Raw genomic sequence first — 21,332 nt, forward strand, 5'->3', positions numbered from 1 at the left:
AATGAAGCAAAACATACAAAACGTGGACTTCAGCCAGGACTCCTCTTTTCATATGAAACTGTCAGTTTCCAACATGTGACTGGTTTCATCTCGCACAGGGCAGTGTGTGCACAGCCAGGTGGGAGGGGGCGATTCTGCAGAGCTGTGGTGACCTGTGGGCAGCACGTTGAGGGAAGGCTCGCTCCCACGGCTGTGTTTCACCCGTCCCCAATGGCGTTTGTCCACACAGAGCTTGCACTCTGCAAAACATAAAATACCATCAACGGTGTTTACAAGGCCTGTGTAATTATTAACTCATCTGGAGCAAATGAGACTTTGCCTAGTGGCTTTCCAGGGGAAAAAATTCCTGGGAATTTTCCTTTCAGTTTGGATTTCCGGAGAACAGGGTGTGAGAACTTTTGTTTGACAACACAAATTTCAGGGTGGTGGGGCCAGAAAGCTGCTGTCACCCAGCTTAGGGTCACAGCTGCTGAACCCCCGGGCATAGCAGCGCTGCAGAGCCCCGTCACCGGGCCTGCCCCGGTGCGCGTCCCCGCGGGGCCGAGCCTGGGCCCCACAGCGAGGCGGGCACGGCCCCACCCCGGCCGGGCTCGACCAGCTGGGGCCGTCCCACCTGTCGGCCGCGTCCTCCCGGGGGCGGCGGCCCGGAGCAGCGCACTAGGAGGGCCAGGCCCGAGCCGGCCGCTAGGCCCTGCGGCGCGGCGGCCCAGCGCGGTGCCGGCCCGGCGCGGTGAGTGCCTGCGCGCCGCCGGGGCTCAGGCCCAGGCCGCGCCGTACGGCCGCTGCTGAGGCGGGGCCGACGCGCCGACTCGCCGGGGCCGGGCCGGGGGCGGTGGAGGCCGAGCCGCGTCGGGCGGTATGATCGGCACCGTGCTCTGCTACGTGCTGCTGCCGGCGGCGCGGCTCCTCCGGGCCCTCCGAGGTAACCCGGCCCCGGGCGGGCGGCGGCAGGAATCGGGGGAGGCGGCGGCGGGGGCCCGCAGGGGCGGGGTGCGACTGCTTCTCGCCTCCCCCGCCCCGGCCCGGCCTGCGGGGGATGCTGCCGGACGTGCCTCGGCGGTTGGGAGCCAGCGTCCTGCTGGCCGCCCCGTAGTTCCCTGAGCCCTTCGCCCCAGGCGGCAGGAGAGGCGGGTGGGGGCCCGGGCTGCTGCCCGAGGTGCCGTCGGCACTTGTGCCGGGCCGGGGCGGCGCGGGGGCTCGGTTTGTGGAGGGAAGAAGGGCCGACTGTTGTGCAGCAGCGGCGGGTGCAATCTGCGGGGAGGCCCGAGCCTCCTGCCCCGACCTGCGCTGCGGGTTTGGGGAGGTCTTTGGAGATGGGCTGCTCTGAGGTCTGTGACTGCCCGAGGACCAGCAGGTGACTCGTGGATGGACTCTTGCTTTGCGTGCATCAGTGTTTCACTTAGTTTCCTAGATCGGTACAGCTGCTTCATAGTCGCTGGTGACTGTGCTGGTGTAAAACCACCCTCCTGCCTGAACGTGACCCCAGGCCTGTAGCAGCCACCAGCACACCGTGGTCATAGTGAGCAGCTACCTGTCACCTCTCAAATTCAGCTCCCATCCTACAGTAACAGGCTCTTGTAACAGCTGTGCCTGGCTGGTCGTGTGCGAAAATATAACTTGGGTACAGTGGTGTTTCTGATGTTCATTAACTGAATTACAAAACTATGGAGAGAAGTATGGTTCTTAAAGCCCCATTTATGACACATACAGAAGGCTTTGACACAAAAAATACAGTAAAAGCTTAAACAGATGTTGCTGACTCCTGTATGTTACGGCTCTGGCTGACTGGCTGTCACAGGGATATAGCAGCAAAAAAGTGATCTGTAGACAACAAAAACTGATAAGTCAACAGTAGGGACCGGTGTCTGCCCAGGATTCATAGCAAAACGTAAATGCTGTTGTCTCTTATATAGGTACAAGTGAAAAGAGTCCCTTTCTTTTTCTACTTTACCCTGCCAATATTAGTATATTCAAGTGTTACATTAACAGCAATGTTTTTAAAATTTGTTACCGTGGGTGTCAGTAATTAGGTGATCTGTAATTCTTACCAGGACTACTTCTGTGTATACATTATCTCTAATAATGCTTTTAACTCCACATGTTGGTCCCTCGGTGTCTTTAATTTTAATCTCTTAATAACAGAACAGTTTTTCTTCTGCAACACATTCTTGTGATATGTTTGATTCTCTTAGCTGAGCACTACTTTCTTAGTCAATCTTTGGAAAGAAACTTGCTCCAAGTGGTCATCTGCAAGAGCCTGGCTTCTTATTCTGTGCCCCCATCAGCTGACTTCCACAATCTGTACGTTTACATGTGTTGCTGAGAGCTGGTGGTTTCCACAAGGCCTTTTAGCTTGGCTGACTGGCTGCGGCACTACAGAAGTTGCATTCTCTAGAGTTGGTAAAGCCGTAGCCATCCTATACAGGTTCCGTGACTTTGACTATCATAAATAGACCTGGACTGCGGGTTAGTGTTCAGGAAGAGGCAGGGTAAGTTATTCAGACTGTAACTGTTTTTCTTCAGAGAAGTAATTTGTTTGGGTTCCCATACTGAATAGTTGTATTGCACAGAGTTATAGCAAACATATAGGAAAAAGAAAAGAGTGAGAAAGGTTTTCCTTCTGTCTTATGTTGGTTTTGTTTGTTTTTAAATGGCAGATGCTTTCTTTACCTGTCGAAAGAATGTGCTTCTGGCGAAGAGCACGTCCACCCAGATAGAAGGCGTCTTTGCTGCGACGAGAGGAAGGTTGGTCCCAGAAGAGCAAGAAGCCCTTCTGCAGCAGTGGCTGGAAGAAGGAGCAGGGAATTCACCAGCCGATGAGAGTGCTCCAGCAGTGGGGAAAGTATCAGTTACACTCACTAGTGACTGGTTAGAAGGTTCAGAGCTATTGATGACTAGCCTCAGTGACCTGAATTTGGCTCCAGAAGTCACCCAGTGTGCTGGTCAGCAGCTCGCAGAGCTCCATGCCTTGGCTTCTTCAGAACCACAAGATGATGCAGCGACTGAACTGGTAAAATTACCAGCAGAGGAAACAGTGGCTGTAGCAGACAGTGCCCCTTGGGCAGCTGTGGCGCCACAGACGGATCACCAGGTAGCTGGCTGTGGCACAATTGATGTGAACGTGCAGAATGAAGACCCAGCTGTGCTGGCCTGGAGTTTAGCGCTTGATGAAGAGACAGTGCCAACAGAGCCCCCAGCCTGGCTCATTCAGGATACGGTGCAATTTTGTCCTCTCCTGACAGAGGTACCCTACCATGGTCAGTAGTAACAGCTCTGAATCTAATGATAGGGTTGGAATTTACATTTGTAGTGAATGTGGTCAGGTTCTTGTGTCTGGGCTTGCTGTCAGTAAGACATTGCTTGTATCTGTCCATGCAGAATTGACAGGATCTGCTACTGAAAGCTGTAAAGTGAGTTTTTGCTGAGGAAGGGCTGGTCGCAGCTAGTAGTCTCTGTGCTAAGACCATCTGGTCTGAACATCAATGTATGTTCATTTCCCGGGAACTATTCCCAAGTACTGGCTTTATAATATAAAAAGCACCCAAAAGCTGGTCGGGTGTTTCAGTATGCTGGACTGTGGTCTCGTGTTATGTCAGCCCCATTGGCAGCTATCCAAGGGCATCCAAAAAGAGCACCTGATAACCAGATTGGGTGATGGTTTACTCAGAGACTAGAATACCCTAGCTCAGAGAATAAGAATGGCAATTTTCTGGGTCCCTGGGAAACAAAACTGTTGGCAGGGTATTCAGCATGGCTGTAACTTGGCTTTTTGTCTCTTGCATGTAGATATTTTATGGAGAGACTGGGAGGATCTTTCTGTCCAGCCCTCTGTGCTAGAACAGGTCTCAAAAAGCACTCCTCTCTTTGAATTTCGAGTCATGTCTTACAACATCCTTGCCCAGGACCTGGTGGAGCAGGGTCTTGATCTCTATCTACACTGTCATCCAGACATCCTGAACTGGAACTACCGCCTTCCAAACCTTTTGCAAGAGATCCAGCACTGGGATCCTGATGTGAGTATGACTTGGCCGTTCTCACGTCAGTGCCACCAGAATTTGAATTCCTTGTTTGATCTAACAGTTCAAAAAAAAAAAAAAAAAATAGTGGGTGGGAAATCCTTATGATATGCTGATATGCTACCTGCTTGGTAACTGAACACTGATTCCTCTGAGAGTGTTAGAGGCATTGTACATATGTTTTATTTGTGTGTCTATCTTGCTTTGATTGTGTTACTGTAGAAAATAGTCATACTTTGATAGCAGGGCTTAACTTCGTTAAACAGCAGAAGTAGAAAAAGAAGAGATAACGAAAGGACCGAGTTTATAAGGCAGCACAGGAGGGGTAGACTGCATAGAAGAGGACTTTATGATTTCTGTGTTACTTGAGTCCTCTTTGTGTGATGAAGGATCTTCTGCCTTGTCATCAGAAAACTGAATAATAAGCTAATGTGACCCAGAAAGTTATTGCTCTCTATCTGCAAAGTACAGGACAGAGTTGCAGTGATGACCTTTCTGGTTGCAGGGTTGGTATGTGAGTATACTTTCCACTTTCTTCCTTCCCCAAAACAAGGTAACTAGCAAATGCTGGTGGAGCGAGTGAGGTTTCTGCCTTCCTTCCAGGTTTTGTGTCTGCAGGAGGTGCAAGAGAACCATTACCAGGAGCAGCTGGAACCAGCATTCAAGGAGATGGGTACGTCCTGCTTTTGTGTTTGTACCTCCAGCTCATGGGACTGGCCCAGCAGTGCTTCCCGCTTATCGTCTTCAGAGCACTTGCTGTGGAGAGAGCTCTTTCTGTTTGTTGGGTGGGTGCTAGCTCAACTTCTGAACTGTCTGCCTAGACCCATACGCTTTCTTTTGTAACTGATCTTTCTCAGAGTTGACAGATCAGAGTAGCAAAATTGAGAGGGTCCTAGGAGGACAAGGAGAGAAAATACCCTCAGTGATAGTGATAAACTGTGATTATTGGCACAAAATAGGGTATAGTGCTGTACCCAGATGTAGTAGGAACCTCTTCTGCTACATAGACTTGCTGAACTCCTCAGCTGATGTGGGGATCCTGAGGTAGTGACTAGATAAACCTTTAAATAGGTGATGGTTTCTTTTCAGGCTTTGCATGCTTCTATAAACGAAGAACTGGGACGAAGACAGATGGCTGTGCTGTGTGCTATAAGCACAGCAGGTTCCAGCTGATCAACCACAGCCCCATAGAATACTTCCGTCCTGGCCTGGAGGTCCTCAATCGGGATAATGTGGGCTTGGTGCTGCTGCTGCAGCCTCTGCTCCCAGAGGGCCTGGATCTGAAGACAGTCAGTCCTTTGTGTGTTGCCAACACTCATGTGTTGTTTAATCCCCGGCGGGGAGATATCAAACTGGCCCAGATGGCCGTGCTTCTAGCAGAGATCGACAAGATTGCTAAAACTACTGAAGGCAGCTATTATCCTGTCATCTTGTGTGGAGACCTGAATTCTGTACCCGATTCTCCACTCTACAAATTCATCCGGAATGGTGAACTTTCCTACCATGGGATGCCAGCCTGGAAGGTAGGTGCCAGCCAGAACTGGGATGGGGTAGCACTTTATTGCATGCTGCTAGAGAAATGCATGGCTGCATGCTTTATCTCATGAGGAAATAGTTTCAATATTGAATGCAGTTATACAGCAGTCTTCTCCAATGCCTCCAGCACTGTTGGGGAAAGAAGTGGACAAATGTGTACGTATTGTTTCCATAACTGCTCTTTTGGTTTCTTTTGAGGCAGACCAGTGATAATAGACCACTTAATTTCAGGTTCTGGCTCCCTTTTTGCTATGAGATTTCAGTGCCTAGGTGACTGGAAGCATAGGGAAACAGAACTCAACAGAGACTTACTGGAATTTTACGTGCATATTTGATCTGAAAAGTTAGAAATGGGAACCTGTGCTTGAGTCTTGTGTGGTTACCTGTTACTGTATGTCTATGATCAAATCCACCCAAGGGTTTTGAGGGAGCTGGCAGAGGTGCTCACCAAGCCTCTTTCAATTATTATCAGCAGTCCTGGCTAGCTGGGGAGGTCCCAGTTGACTGGAAAGTTGGCAAATATGACACCCTGAAGGAGAATCTGGGGAATTACAGGCCTGTCTGTCTGACCTTTGTGCCAGGGAAGATTGTGGAGCAGATCATCCTGAGTGCCATCACACAGCACATGCAGGACAACCATATGATCAGGCCCAGTCAGCATGGATTTATGAAAAGCAGGTCCTGCTTGACTAAACCTGATCTTCTATGACAAGGTGACCTGCTTAGTGAATGAAGTAAAGTCTGTAGATGTTGTGTACCTAGACTTTAGTAAAGGCTTTGACACTGTTTCACACAGCATTCTCCTGGAGGAGCTGGCAGCTCATGGCCTGGATGGGTGTACTCTTGGCTGGGTAGAGAACTGACTGGTTGGCCGTGCTCAAAGAGTTGTGGTGAATGGAACCAAATCCAGTTGGTGGCCAGCCACGAATGGTGTTCCCCAGGGCTCAGTATTGGGGCCAGTTCTGTTTAATCTCTTTATCAGTGATCTGGATGAGGGGATCGAGTGCACCCTTAGTAAGTTTGCAGATGACACCAAATTGGGTGAGAGTGTTGATCTTCTGCAGGGTAGGATGGCCATACAGAGGGGTGTGGACCAGCTGGATCATTGGATTGAGGCCAGTTGTATGGGGTTCAACAAGGCCAAGTGCCCGGTCCTGCACTTGGGTCACAACAACCCCAGGCAGCACTACAGGCTCGGAAGAGTGGCTGGAAAACTGCCTGTCAGAAAAGGACCTGGGGGTGTTGGTTGATGGCAGCTGAATATGAGCCAGCAGCATGCCCAGGTGGCCAGAAAGGCCAACAGCATCCTGGCTTGTATCACTGTCTACAACTACCTGAAAGGAGGTTGTAGCATGGAGGGTGTTGGTCTCCCAAGTAGCAAGTGATAGGACGAGAGGAGATGGTCTCAAGTTGCTACAGGGGAGGTTCAGATTGGATATTAGTGAAAATTTCTTCACAGAAATTGTTGTCAGGCATTGGAATGTGCTGCCCAGGGAACTGATTGAATCACCATGTCTGGAGGTGTTTGAAAGACGTGTAGATTAGGTTCTTAGGGACATGGTTTAGTGAAGGGGTATCAGACTCATTTTCACTGGGGGCCACATCAGCCTCGCAGTTGCCTTCAAAGGGCTGAATGTAATTTTAGGACTGTATAAATTTACAGTTTACTGGCACTAAACCAGTTTAAACGGTCGGACTTAATGATCTTGAGGATCTCTTCCAACCAAAATGATTCTAAATACATTATTGGCTTTCAAGCTAAATCATCAGTTCAGTAATAGATGCCTGCAAAGAATCTTGGTCAGGTAACTTCTAGCTAATTGTGTCTGTCCCCGACAGCTCAAGGTTTATTATGTCAGCACCACACTCTGAATAGCTTAATTCATGCCTTTCTATGAGTGCGTTCTTGGCAAGTGTATATATGTGCGTTGTCTGTGGCTTGCAAAAGTTCTGCTCTGTGTTGCCGATGTTTCCTCTTCTGTTTGTGGCCCCTTTGCAGGTGTCTGGTCAGGAAGACTTTTCCCAACAGTTATATTCACGGAAGCTGCAGTCCCCACTGTTGCCGAGCTCACTGGGTATAACAGACAACTGCCAATATGTCACCCTGTGCCAGCCAAAGAAACTAGGTGAGCTCTGGTGTGCACTGACAACATGAGTTTGCTGAGAATGGGCAATTTGTGGGCCTTGCTGTCTCTCTGAGTAGCTTGAGCATGTGTTGCATGATGCGCTCAGCAAAGATTCCCTTCTGTTTCCTTGGTAAATAAATTAAATTTGTTTTTTTGGAGTCTATTGCTGTAGCCCAGTTTCTGCCATTTTCTTTCTCTAGTTGGGAGCTGAGTGTTCACCTACCAGTAACCACTGCCCTCTGTATCTCTTTCATATTCCCAGACTCAGCTTTTGTGCAGTTGTAAACCTTTTTCAGTAGGCACAGCTTGCAGCTGCAGGTGTTTGTGGGAGCAGTTTTGGGCAGTATTTGCACACCACTATTAAAAATATTGTTCCTAAGAGCACCGTTACAATCATGGCTGTTCTTTACTGTTCTTAGAGTGGATTAAAAAAAATTGAAGCCGTGCACATTAAATAGCTTTTGCTGGAATCTTGAACATAGAACTTGTATTCAACCGGATCTCCAGAATTTTTTTTCTTTTTGGCAGACATTTCCTTGACTTATCACACTAGCTGATCTGCTTACAAGTCCCTTGAGCTTGTGGTGTCTCAGAGGCAACATTCTTAATTTGTTTCATCAAGGTGCTGACCATGACTGTTGCATTAGCTAAAGGGGTAGCAGTAACTGTGTTCTGTTCTGCTACATTTACACATGTGTTCTGTTCTACATTTAGGTTATTAAGTGATTCCAATCCTCATGGTATCAGACTACTTGGACACAAAAACCTCCCTCATACTGAAGAGGTCTGAAGATCTAAAGATTATGCAGATGTTCCCTATAGATGTGACTTTGCTGCAGTTATTTTTTTCTTTTAACTTGTATTTTTCTCTGCAGGCAGACGTAAATACAGCCGGAACTTTCTGCTCCAGTTTCATTTTTGTGATGTTGCTTGTGAACGACCACCACACCTGGTCCTCTTGGAAGGTGTGACAGATGCTAAACCAGGTATTAATGGGAGATTTTTCAGCTTGTTACTCTCCTAGCTGGATTTAGTGAAAATGCGAGGTGGAGGTAATACCTGGTGAGAAAAGGGGAAGTCAGAAGGGTGTCTTCTGTGGCTGTGTGATTACTAATGGATTCCATGAGAGCTCAGAGGAGTACAGTCTTATCACCCTCATACATGCCAACGGTATTTCTTGAGATAGACTGCGATTCAGCTTATTTTGAAGTCTTATAAAGTTTTTTTTTTGGAGTTTCTTATAAAGTGAAAAATATATATATATGTGTACATTTTTTTTTCTCCTTCAAGATTTTTGGTGAGGGAGGACAAACCTGAAGACTGTAATGTCACAATGGCCACAACATAAATGTCTCTGGATGCTGGTACCCAGTAGACACTGCCTCACCACTGGGCCTCGTGGCATGGCTGGTTCTGCTCTCTCCATTTATTTTCTGCCTTTCTAGGCAACCTTTGAGTAAGCTGTAGGCTAAGGCAAATGAGCTTGATTTGAGAGCAAAGGTTGAAATATCCTGAGCTTTGATAATAAATGCCTTAAGGGCATGTTCTTACCAGGACAGAATATGACTTCTCAGGTGTTTGCTCTGGTCTGCTCTTAGGATGTTCCTGTTAGTCTTAGAGCTGGAGTTTCCTTTGAATATTTTTCTTTAAGGTGCCTGTGACTGGAAGCTATCTGCTCTTCTTGGGCAAAAAGATGCATTTGGTCTCAAGAGAAGCTTCTCAGACTGGGGATGAGCAGCCTCTTCCAGGATCTGTGTAAGTCTGGCTGGAATCTCTTTGCTCCTTTGCAGACCGCCCTGCACACTGGCCCAAGCCTGCTGTCATGGTGAAAGACCCTGATCCCCAGCCATTCGTCCCAAGGTAATTTGGTGCATCTTCAGTGGCCCCACTCTTTGAGCCCAGTTTCATTTTCCTGAGCACTGAAAATCTGGCTGAAAGTAAACACTGAAATGAATATGAGGGTGGTGGAGAGCAAGGAGTGCTGTCTGGAAGAGCCAGACCTACCCAGGGTTGTCCCAGCAACTGGGCGCTGCTCTGTCCGTGTTGTAAGGTTGACAATGAAGGACATAGACAGGTACTGGAGGCAAAGGAAGTCCATAGTCTTTGGTGTAAGTGGAGTGAATAATTCTGAAAGACTGTTTTTTGTGTGTTCACAAAATAAAAATAGTTTAGCCAGTTGCATCAGCAAGGGAACATCCAACTTAAACTGTGAGTGCGGTGCTGAACACTGCATTGTTCTCTTTCCTTCCTTGGTAAACGATGGCTGTTCATGTGCAGGTCTTCAGGCATTATCCAGCATGGCCTCAACCTGACCTCCGTCTACAGCCACTTCCTGCCACAGAGGGGACGCCCGGAGGTCACAACAATGCCCATGGGCCTTGGAGCCACTGTTGATTATATCTTCTACTCAGCAGAGCCCGTGGAGAATAGGAACAGAGGGGGTGAGTGTGACAGTGCGGGGCTTATCCCTGTGATGTTGGGAGAGGGCTGTGAGGCATGTCAGCATGCAGCTCGGTGTTGGGCGGTGCATTTCATTAAGTTGGGTTGGATCTACAGGGCGTGACTTGGGCTGAAATGATGCACAAAGTGGAAGCAACATTTGCTCAGGTATCATGAGAAGACGCTTAATCTTTGCTGTAGAAAAACTGAAGCTGCTCAGCTTAGGTTCATGTAGACTTTCGAGGAAGCTGCAACAGAATGGATGCTGTTCTTCTGTATAAGTATCTTACCTGTGCTCTTGGTAACAGGCAATGTTGGGTCCAAAGTTCAAGGCTTGGACTTCTGGTCTGATTGAGACCACACACGGGCCTTAGGATGTGGTGAATGTGGTTACAGTGGCACCACCACCTTTGCTCCCTGAAACATGAGATACATGGATGAAAGACTGCCTGTAAATGCATCCAGGAACTGTCTCTGACCTGGTTTGGATCATGTCAGAATCAGTTTTGGGGAGGAGATTAGGAATGAAGAGATGAATTCCTCTTCCTCAGAGAATCTGAAGCTATTGCTGGGACTTAGTTCCATGAATGGAACTACCAGTTTAAGCAACTGCCTGATCAATTTAGTGTATACTCTATTCCTGTGCCTGCAAGTATATGAAAACATTGAACAGCAGTATTATAGGATGCTCACTGCTTTTATGTCTAGGCTCAAAGGTGCATGCAGTGTTTGTGCAGGCACTCTTCGTTCATCAGGAAAACAAGAGGAAAGCATTGACAAGCATCCTCCTGTGACTGTAAAGAGTTAATATACAGCACCAGTCTCTGGCTGATGTTTCCATTTTCTTTGTCAGGTCGCAGGCTGTACCAGGATGGAGCCCTGAAGCTGCTTGGCCGCCTTTCCCTTCTGTCTGAAGATGTTCTGTTGATGGCAAATGGCTTACCAAATCCTTTTTGTTCATCTGATCATCTCTGCCTGCTCGCGAGCTTTGGCTTGGAGATCTCCAGCCTCACAGAGAGTTAGTGTTGGTTCCCTTTCCCTAGAGAAAAGCTGTTCTGAATACAGCAGATGAGGCTCTGGATTGCACCACCTGCTTGCAAGAAAACTCTTTTCCTTGCCATGCCCTAAAAGTCCTTTTCTCCCCTCATACCCTCACAAAAAGCAGGGATGGGACAGTTGGGGTGCTTTTTGCGTTGGTATTTTGTGGGTTTCTGCAAAGCTGAGCTGTGTTCCCAGTGGGCTTCCAGTTGTATTCAAGCATTGCCATCTCTAAAAGGGATCCTTGTTCCACTGCTTTGTTCAGCAGATGTTTTAGTGTTGCAGGAACCAGCATGACTCCCATGTTTGTTTGTCCCTATCTGAGATCTTCAAGGAGCTGGAAAAGAGCGGACAACGCTGCCTACTTCTGACTAGTTAATTGCCACCAAGGAGCAGTGGATGCACATGCCAGTATTCTTTCACACCAGAACAATGGTTGGTTTAATTTGTCGGTGATAGTTTATGTATGAAGTATAGTCCTTTTAGGACTAGTTGTTGTGTTGCCTTTGAGAGTGTTGGCTCTGCTGTTTGGGAATGGCTTTTACTTTGTAATGTGTAAGGACTGCCTTGCTGCAGAAATGTTTGTGTAGTAGAGCAGTTTCTACAAGAAGCTGCCTGCTGTAACTAGTGGACCAGGGAATGGGATTGTCAGGAGTAGAGCCAGGGGTTCTGCAGAGCCACCCGCAGGAGCTCTAGAACTGCAGCAAAAGCTTAGAAGCCTTGGGGAAGGCACTCTTCCTTTTTAACAGTCTCAGAACATTACATAGTTTGGCACACGTAGGAAAAATACTTACAATCCTCCCAGTGAATATCAGGTGGAAAAAGTTGTCCTGTAAGGCATGACAGCCCCAGGACTGTATAGGTCTGGGAGGTCCCAAAAGCAAGATGAAAATGGAAGGCATGTGAGAGGCAGCAGAGCCATCAGATGGAAGAACTGATACTTGTCACTTGCCCAGTTCTTTCTCTGTGCCCTCCCTATTGCATTCAGCCTAGCAGGGGTCAGATAGCCAACCTGTAGCATCTTGCTGCGCCAGACTGAAGCTGGTGGTACTGCCTTCTTCTGGAGCCAGCCCTGTTTTTGTAGGTAGAACTTGTACTGACTCCTGTCTCTGGGCAGGTGTTGGGACGGAGAGGACGGCTGTGTAGCATGGAGCCAGCTTGTCAGTCGCTTGGGTCCCAATGTACCTTCGGTGTCCTATCAATGTACTTTTGTCAGCAGTGGCTTGGCCTGTACAAAAACAATAGAACTATGCCTGTTCCTAGGACAGATTCCCCAGTTCAGCCTGACATTTGGTGCTCGGTTTTTCCCTGAGAGATGAAAGCAATATTGGTGGAAACATTATCAATCTTCTGTTTACAAATGAGGCAGGGAAATCTGGTCCCACTTCAGGTTTTTGTGGGAAGGTACGAGGAGACTTGAAATATTGTTTTCTCTTCCTGTGTTATATTGGGGGACTTTCATATTTTAAATGTTCCTTTCTGTATTGAAAAATATTTTTTTTCTAATATAAGACCCCACAAAGTAACTGCAGCACCTTGTGCTCTTAGCAGCTGAACACTCGGAGGACTTGCTCAATGAGGCTTTGCTGGCTGGGACGTGAAAGAGGAGAGGACAAATGAGCTACATGTGGTAGTAGTAATGAGGGTTGGAGAGAGGGAAGAAGTGGGCCTAGCTGTTGCCTCCCAGCACATCCCCAGATCTCGGAGGTGGTTTATTTGGCATTGGGCTTGTCTTGCAAAATGGTTTGCATTCAGGAGCCCTTCCCGTCCTCCCAAAGAAAGTAAGTACTGCTGATCTTTTACAGCTCACTTCTGTAAACTCTACAGAAACAAGAGGGGTGTGTGTGGGTTGTGTTCTGTGCCCATATGATTGTGTCGGGACTGCATGTTTCCTTCTTGCCCCTGCCAGATGGTGTGGTATTTGCCTGGTGATGTGTGGATGGCTTTTGCTACCCCAGTTGGGATAACATGCAGGAGTCTGTATAAGTGAATGGCAATCTGGGGGGTGAATAAGTCTGAAGCTTTGCTTGCCCTTAGTTTCACAGGTAATGGTTCTGGGGTGACACTGGTGTTCGTACATGGGGAGCGATGCAGATCTGTGTGTTTCTATGGCTCTGTTTGGCTGACAGTTGCAGTAATTTCTCCAAGTACTCTTATTCTGATTTTGTGATTGGTTGTATTTGTAAAGGTAGGGGAGGAAAGGGAAATCACTGAACTGAGAGGTTTAGTTTCTGCCAGGCTTGAAAAGAGGTTGCCAAAAAGCAGCCTGGTTGCAAATAACATCCTCCAGCTGGTAACGTTGTAATAGGAAACTTGGAAGACACTAAGGGTTTAAAAGCAACCACCCAAAAGCAAAACAAAACCCACTGTGACACATAGTGTTGGCACCTACAACTTGGGCAGTTTGCTTTGGTTGTAATTGCTGGCTGGGTCTGGTGGGCAGTTGATGGGGGTGTGCATGTTTCTGTGAACGCAGCCCTCCTGCTCCACCCGTTGCATCAAGCTAATGCTCCCTCTTTCAGTACATGGAATAGTATGGAATGAACTTGGAATGGTTAGGTTGTTGAACACTGGAGGTGGAGTCGTGTGCTGAGAAACCACAGGACAATGCCTGCAAGTCCTCTGATTCTGCCTTCTGAAGGTCAGAAAGCTCCCAGAGGGACCTGGAGCTCCCAAGATCCTGGCTCACACTTGCTTCCTTGGGTGTTCATAGGTGAAACTGTTGTGTTGCGAGTGTCTGCATACAGACACACAGAGTTGAGGAGTCAGTCGCTGTGGCTGTTTTGATGAATGTCCCTGAAGCTCTGCTATAGACCACTTCAGAGCTGACCTATTTTAGGAAAGAAAAAAACCCCTGTGTTCTAGAGCAATTTGAAGTTAACACCAAATGGATCTGGAGACCTGTGAATGCCTCTGGCTGTGGGCGACTATAGGAGAAGTTTGGAGGTGGGACTGGGGCAAAGAGTCCCTACCACTAAAACAGCAACTGCTATATAGCTATAGCAAGAAAACAGTGTGTTCTGTGATGCTTAGAGAAGAGCTCACAGTGATGTAAGAAGAGGCTGTGATAATGAACAACTTGTGGTGGGAAGCAGAACTAAGATTCCAGATGTAGCTCTTAACACTGTTTCCTGACCTAAATGCACGGCTAGTTGTCATTAGCACAGCTTTCTGATGAACTACAGAGGGGTCTGTAAATGACTGTGAAAGTGGAACAGGAATATCTGTTGTATTCAGAAAGGGAAGGTATCATGGAGGTAGGATCATCTACATCAGTAGTGATGTTGAGCTCAAGGAGACTGGTACTTAGGGGAAGGGATGCCAGAGACCACTGGCAGTGTGGATACATACCCTGTGACCAGTGTCCTAAGCTGCGGGAGCATGCAGCTGTTGAGGAAAACGCGTATTTGACACAGTATCTTTGCTAGACAACAGCTTACTTTGCATCACAGCTGCTAGTTGGTATTTAATTATGCTATTTAGATAGAAGTTGGACTTCCTTCACTTTCTCAGAGTTTTAAGTTCATCAGTTCAGGAGAATGCCCTTTATAATCAGTTTTCCCAATTACATGGGATGGGAGGAGTGGTAAACAATATGATTGTTCTAGGGTTTTTTTCTCAATAAATGAAACTTGGCTGCTGCTTGAGGTCATTCTCCCTGCCTTTTTCTTATGAGGTATCTCTCCAGCAGCTGTTTTCCCATGACTGCTATATCCAGCAGCTGTATTTCTTCAGTTAAAAGCTATGGGTGGAGTTCTTTAGGGCTAAGTTTTATTATAAACTCAATATTTAAATAGCATCAAGATGTAAGATAGTGGTTTCTCTCACCCCTTAACTCTTAAGAGTGGGAAGGATGGGAGCTCTGAAATCAACACTTGGATGGGAATAATTCTTGTTATATGAAACAAAAATACAAGTTTATCATTAATGCCACCTGTATGCCACCTGTTTTGTGAAGCACAGGAGAACTCTGAAATATACTTGACCTTAAATCCTCTTCACTCAGGAGTCTTGTAGAGGTTCTAAGAACAGTTCAGCATCTCGGAGAGAATCTCTTTTAAGAAGCGATCAAGGTACGTGCACTGCTTCGAATGATATTTGAGAGTGAAGTTGGCAAACAGTCTGCAAAGCAGGGTGTCACTACAGTGCAGTTTCTTCTCCTGTTGCCACCACCTCAGTAATAAACATATATTGGATGTACCGTTAGGAATTTGCAGAGTATCCATGATTCACCCAAATGCAGATTAAGCCTTCTGTGGCTCACCTAAAGGAGCTCAGAAGCCTTAGTGGGACACCATCTCCTTTCCGTAGGCTTCCTGGTGTGCAAGGTAATTGGATTGCTGGCTGCGACCTGCTCCTTACCAGACCGCAGCTGCCTGGCCTTTAGCGTTTTCCACAGCGCTGTCAGGCTGCAATGCGCAGGCTGCATGATCATTGCCATTGAATGGCGTTTCAAGGTATATACAGAAAATTAGTTTCTGTAGAGAACACACCTGCTATATGATAACCAAGATGATTGATTTAACAGCTGCCATGCCTAAAGCTCCTTCCTTTTGTCAGCTGTACAAGTTTGGCTTCTGTCGAGGCAGATTATCCTCCAACTTCCACTGAAAATGTCATTCTAGTCTTGAAACTCTTTTTCCTTTTATTTTTAAATTTATTTATTTCAGACCTAGACTGCACATTCTTGTGCTCTAAGGGAATAGGAATGCTGAGTAGTGGAGCTGAAAGTTTTTTCCTAACTTCGGTTAAACAAACACAGCAGCTTTCAAGGTGCTGAGGTGGCAACTGGGAGAAGGACTGGCATACTGGCATGTGCTACAACAACAGATGCATTTGTTCCATCCAGTCTTTCCTTTCATACATACAAAAAACTTGACTTCAAGCCTTAGCAATGCTATTTGGTGTTTCAGTCTTTTCTTTCTGGATGGAAAGCCTTCTGCAGCGGTCCTAAGTTTATTCAGTTATTGTCCACTTTCAGGAGCCGCTTCTGAGTGGGGAGTAAATGAATGCAGTAGTTACTCTAAAGCTACTTCTCTCTTCCCTTCCTCCTCCTGAGTAAGGCTGGAGGTAGAATAGCAATCATTCTTTGCCAAAATAAAAACATAAACCAAGAAAGCCAGCTCAGCTGACTTCCCTGAAAACTGTAACAGCCTGCTGTCCACAGCATGCCGTGTGCCTTTGCCTTCCATAATCCTGCAGTGAATCCAGCATGAATGGTGCTCTTAAGGCTCAGTCTCCCTCTCATTAATAGATATCCATTTGGTTTTAGGCATGTGAGAGCCTTAAGTTTTGCAGTCTTGGGCTTCTCAGCATAGTAGCTGACTGGGTTGTGGGGTGGTGTGTTTTTTTTTTTCACTAAGGTCCAAGTGGTATAATCTCTAACTGACTTAAAAACCTATAACAGTGGAAACTATCAGTAGCAGGAGGGAAAGCCTGATCTAAGAGGCAGCAGAAAGTCTTATTTTTAATCTCAACTGTGGCCAAGTCACTGTTTTGCCTTTCTCACTCCATTGGCTAGCTAGCAATCACCCTGACCTATGTATCTATAGGGGATTTAGGAGTTTCCTGCTTTTTAGCAAAATCTCTAAGACATGGGACAGAGGGTATTTTCAAGCAAGCATCTGAAGTAAAGGTTTATAGAAGTCACAGCATTTTAGTCTTTTTTTGCTAATATTATTAGTCTTTTAAGTATTTAACGGGAGCAAGAAGCCTTCTGCTGCTGAAGTCTGTTGTCAACTCCCAGGCTTGAGCACAGGCCATGCAGGCTTATGAAGTGGCTACTCCCTTTTGTCTCTTCATACCACCTGCTAGGTCCTGTGCAAATACTTCCTCTCAGAGCAGAAGTTGTTAATATAATTAACTTAGCCAAGAGGAACTATAGCATGTGCCATTCTCTTTGGAGTAGCAGGTTAGGGGCTGTTTATTCCTCTCCTCTACACACTGCAGGCCTGCCTACATCCTGGCCCTGGTCCCAGCTATTACTCATTTCCCTAGAGAGCAGGGGTATGTTATGCCTGAAAGATGATAGTCTGAATAAAGTTGGATCCCCCTTGCTTGGGAAACACAGCTGACTGTCCTTCATTAACCCAGCATTTGTCTTGAGAAGTCTGGTGAGGTCATTAGTTTAGAAGGCCACTAAACTACAGAGCTTAAGCAGAATTGCTTTTCAGGCTGCTAAGGGAGACTGGATCCTGAAGGGTAGTGCAGTGCAAGCAGAGGCTTGTGTTAACCCTTACTGTATTGTTTCAAAAACTGAAATTTCTGTTGCTGCATCCACTGACTTTTTTTTTCCATCCAGCCTGACTGATGGCAGTTCAAGAGGAAACAATGAGTTTTACCCTTTGCTACACAGCCACATACACACTTACTCTCTGGCAGCTGCCTTTGTGTGTACAGACATACTTACCTGTGTACAGACACACTCACCTGTTCAGGTGACTGAAGGAGAATGAGGTTTCTTCCATGTCCACTGTGTTTCAAGTACAGGGCTTCTAAACATAATCTGTGTGATACCATCCCTTAAGGCTGTGCCTTTGACTTCTCAGATAACTTACAATGGGAAAGTTTAAATTGGAAAGAAAGACAGTACTTTCATCTTGTTTTCTCTGCACAAGCTGAGAGCAGTACAGAGGGAATTTTATTGTTTAAATGTCAAAGGAAACAGGAGGAAGTATCAATGTGAGGGCTATGGGAAGTGCAGTAGGAACTAAATCTAAGTACAAGTTCTGTGTTGGCTACATAAGAACACAGAACAACACTGATTAATTACAAAAAGACACATGTGATATTGTTCTTAAAGAAAGAAACCTTCAATTTCTTAGTGCTGAGCTGTACCAGTGTTAAAGATGTAAATGGTTTTGGAGCACCCTATCAGTGCTACAGTAGAATACTGATGTATATGGAAGGGGACCACTCTGGTCCCACTAGCACCATTGCAACCCTGACCTGGAGGAAATCTCTGCTCTGCAGAGATTATGGGGGATTCAGTAGCCTTCTGAGCCTAAGATGAGTTGCTCTTGAGCAAAGGGGGCCAGGGCACCACTGAAGGAAAGTGGTTGTGACACAAGTAAACACCTGCTCATAAACCAGACAAAAATATTACATTCTGTAAGGAATTCAGCTTGGCTGTAGAGGGACCGAATCCACCTTGCTCTGGCAGAGAAAACACCAAGCCAGAATAGCACTTGCTTTCTCAGGTTAACTTATAAATCTATAATGCAGGTCTCAGTGTTGACAGGACAACAGTGCAAGACCACTGGAACAGGCGGCGTTATTTCAGCCGGACTTGCATGCACAGTTCTCATGGGACACAGGGCACCTCCTGCTTATATCTAGTGCCTGATCATCAGGACCACTTGAAATACTTCACTTAGAAGCAACAAGTGGCTAAAGCAAGCACCTGAAGTGATTAACCCAAGCCAGTGGAGCAAGGTTAAACCCATCTAATCCAGACTCTTGCCCTTTGGCACCAGGAGCATTCTTCTGTTCATTAAGGTTTCTTAAACTCTGCAATTTTAAGGACAGTCATGTTTCAGTCTATACATCACCACATGTGAGCCTGCCTTAAGGGGCAGACATCTGATTAAGGCTTTCACCTGAAATACTTAAAAAAAAATTCTTCACGTTAAACAAATCTGATAACGGTAATACAGCTACTGCATGAACAGAAACTATGTTTCAGCCACTGTTCTGGAGATGTTTATTCTGGTATATCCAGCCATACTACATACTGACTCATACAGTGGCACACAGGTAAAATAGTCAACTGAATAAAAAGCACTCCACTCCCAGCTAAAACACTTGCTAACATACCTTAAGTTCCTAAAAACTCATTAAGCTCACCATATCAGAGTTAAAAAAGGCTAGTGTGTCACAGACTGCTGGACTCCCAATCCCACTCTTTAGCATATGAAATTTATATCAGTGACACAAGAGCAGAAAGTTTTGCTCACTAATCCATTCATCCATTTAAAAAAATGCAGTTGGCCAGGTACCAAGGGACTTGTCTTCAGAAAAGTATAAAGAGGAATTCTTATTTCAAGATTTGCATTACATTTAAAATAGTTTTGCTAACAGCAGGTCAGCATTTGCTCAAGTCTTTCAAAGCCCACTCAGACTTCACATACAGCATAGGCGGTGTCTCTCCATTCCTAGTGTATGGATGCAGTTTCCTTCCACAGAGTTCAGAAGGACTCGCACTGCAGCACAGACACCAAATGGGACCTACTGAACAGTGAAATTTACACCTCAGAGCTACATGAACAATCATATTAATATTTAACATTAAATAATTAATAGGACTCCTCAAGATCCATCTTTTTTGTTCTGCAGGCACTAAGGAGTATGAGTTAGAGTCCAGTTCCTTATTTTCATTCCTTCTCTGTAGCTCTTACGGCTGCAGAAGTGAAAAAACCTCACGTCCAGCCTTTTTTCCCTGTATGGTTAAAGGCAGACAGACCAGAAGCCAGAGCAGGTGGATGAGGGAGGAAAGAAGTGGAAGGTGCAAAAGTTCATCTTTCATTGTACCCTCACGTTTCACACAGCATAAGTCTGGGTTGCACTAATCCTCAGTGGCATAGGGACATGTTGTCTTGTTTGTTAGCAAAGAAGCTAAGCTTTGTGTTGAAGTGATTCATCTTGTTACAAAGATGGGGAGAGTAAGAGCAAGAAAGGGAGAATTGTTTGGTCATTTTCCAGTTTCTTGCACCATCTGCTAAACTGGAGATACAGAAAGAGTAAGGGGCAGGAATTCTACCACACAGAAGGCTTGAAATAGTAACCCTAGGAGAGGGCTCATATCTGTTCTTGTGTCCATCTTGAGAAGTCATCAACATTACATACAGAAGAAGAACTAAATGCTTCCTAACATACATAATTGTGCAACTAAATCTTGAAAGGGATATTCTTGTCTGGCTACAACTGTGGATTAGGAGACCTTGAACTTTACCTGTCATTCATTCTTTAAACATCCACTTCCTTTGGTTTTCTAAGCTATTTGCCTTGCTCACATCCTGCAGGAAAGCACTTACTTACTAGGTCAAACAAAAGATTTTGTTTTAAGCCATACTGCCCTGGTGATCTAACACTGCTGAGCATCCCTTTTGCCTTGCTCTCAAGAAAGCATCATCAGCTTGCAGCTGACTCCTCACTTGCCCCATTTGTTTTGAAGTCTTCCTCTCACCAACACACTTCCCCTCCTTTCCACCTAAAAAGGCTCAGGTCTGTCCAGCTATTTAATGTGCTCTGTATGAAGCTACTAATTATTCTCAAGAGCTTTCCAGTTACTCTGAATTAACCAGCCAACCAAAATCATGGCAAGGATGCATCCTAGTTTTATCTAAGTGGCTTTTATTTTTTTTTCTGGATTTCCTCCACTTTAATAAAACCTGACATTCAGTCTTCCTTGCTGACTGCTGCTTGTATTTATCCTGTGATTCACAGTGTCACCTGAACTTTCAGTCTGCTGCATAGGAAACATTATGCAAAGGCAGTTTGTGGCTTCCAAGTAACCCATATTATTTACAGGTAACGTACCTTTGCAGCTAACGTCATTTTTAGCATCTAGACACTAAATATGTTAATTTACAGCCACACAAAACTGACCAGAGGACACACTGACATGGGTGCTTGGCTTGCTCCAGCTGTCTAATTTCAAATTGTTGTGTGTAGTTGGAGTGCAAGGGAGGGGACAGGTATTGTGCTGCACTCTGGAAACTGGCATCCTCTTCTGGATTAACTTTATTTTGGATCAGCAGCAAGTTCTACCACATCCCTGTGGATTGTCCTCCTGGTCATACAGCATAGCAGAAAAGTACAGGCTACAAAGAGAGCTTGGAAGGACAGAGTGCAGTGGATGGATATAGCGCCTTGCAAGTTACATCACAGTTAAGGATGTACAATTAGGAACTTGTAAGGCCAGAGTTAAATCGCTTGTGGGTGGTGCTTCAAGGATTAACACTGCTTTAACTCAACAGAGAGCTGATTTGTTTAGGGATAAGAATCCATTCTCTGCCACCAAAATAGCACTGCTTATGTGAGGGTGTGGCAAAGCAAAACTGCAACAAAAACCTGGTAGAACTAAGCTCCATCATGTTTTTAACAAGGTCACAGGAAAGAATAAGCCCAGTTCTAACAAAATTAAATGTGTAGTATTTCAGAAAGTTTAGTTCCTCAT

General features: G+C 45.9%; 1 protein-coding gene across 2 annotated transcripts in view; it reads left to right on the plus strand.

The window, feature by feature from the left end:
• The first annotated feature begins 228 nt into the window (after positions 1-228).
• Positions 229-21,332, plus strand: part of ANGEL1 (angel homolog 1) — a 32,614-nt gene continuing 11,510 nt past the window's right edge. The window contains exons 1-10 of one of the 2 annotated variants that reach the window (XM_082059159.1): positions 232-922; positions 2,658-3,257; positions 3,787-4,013; positions 4,620-4,689; positions 5,106-5,539; positions 7,552-7,678; positions 8,554-8,664; positions 9,469-9,538; positions 9,956-10,119; positions 10,971-11,135. In XM_082059159.1, the coding sequence (XP_081915285.1) occupies positions 859-922; positions 2,658-3,257; positions 3,787-4,013; positions 4,620-4,689; positions 5,106-5,539; positions 7,552-7,678; positions 8,554-8,664; positions 9,469-9,538; positions 9,956-10,119; positions 10,971-11,135 (2,032 nt within the window). In that variant the 5' untranslated portion in view covers positions 232-858. Of the gene's footprint in view, positions 923-2,657; positions 3,258-3,786; positions 4,014-4,619; positions 4,690-5,105; positions 5,540-7,551; positions 7,679-8,553; positions 8,665-9,329; positions 9,434-9,468; positions 9,539-9,955; positions 10,120-10,970; positions 11,136-21,332 lie in introns of those variants that run through there. The other variant, XM_082059160.1, reaches the window with a different exon arrangement.

Source organism: Streptopelia decaocto (assembly GCF_964273445.1).
Source record: "Streptopelia decaocto genome assembly, chromosome: 7".
In the NCBI taxonomy this organism is placed as follows: domain Eukaryota; kingdom Metazoa; phylum Chordata; class Aves; order Columbiformes; family Columbidae; genus Streptopelia; species Streptopelia decaocto.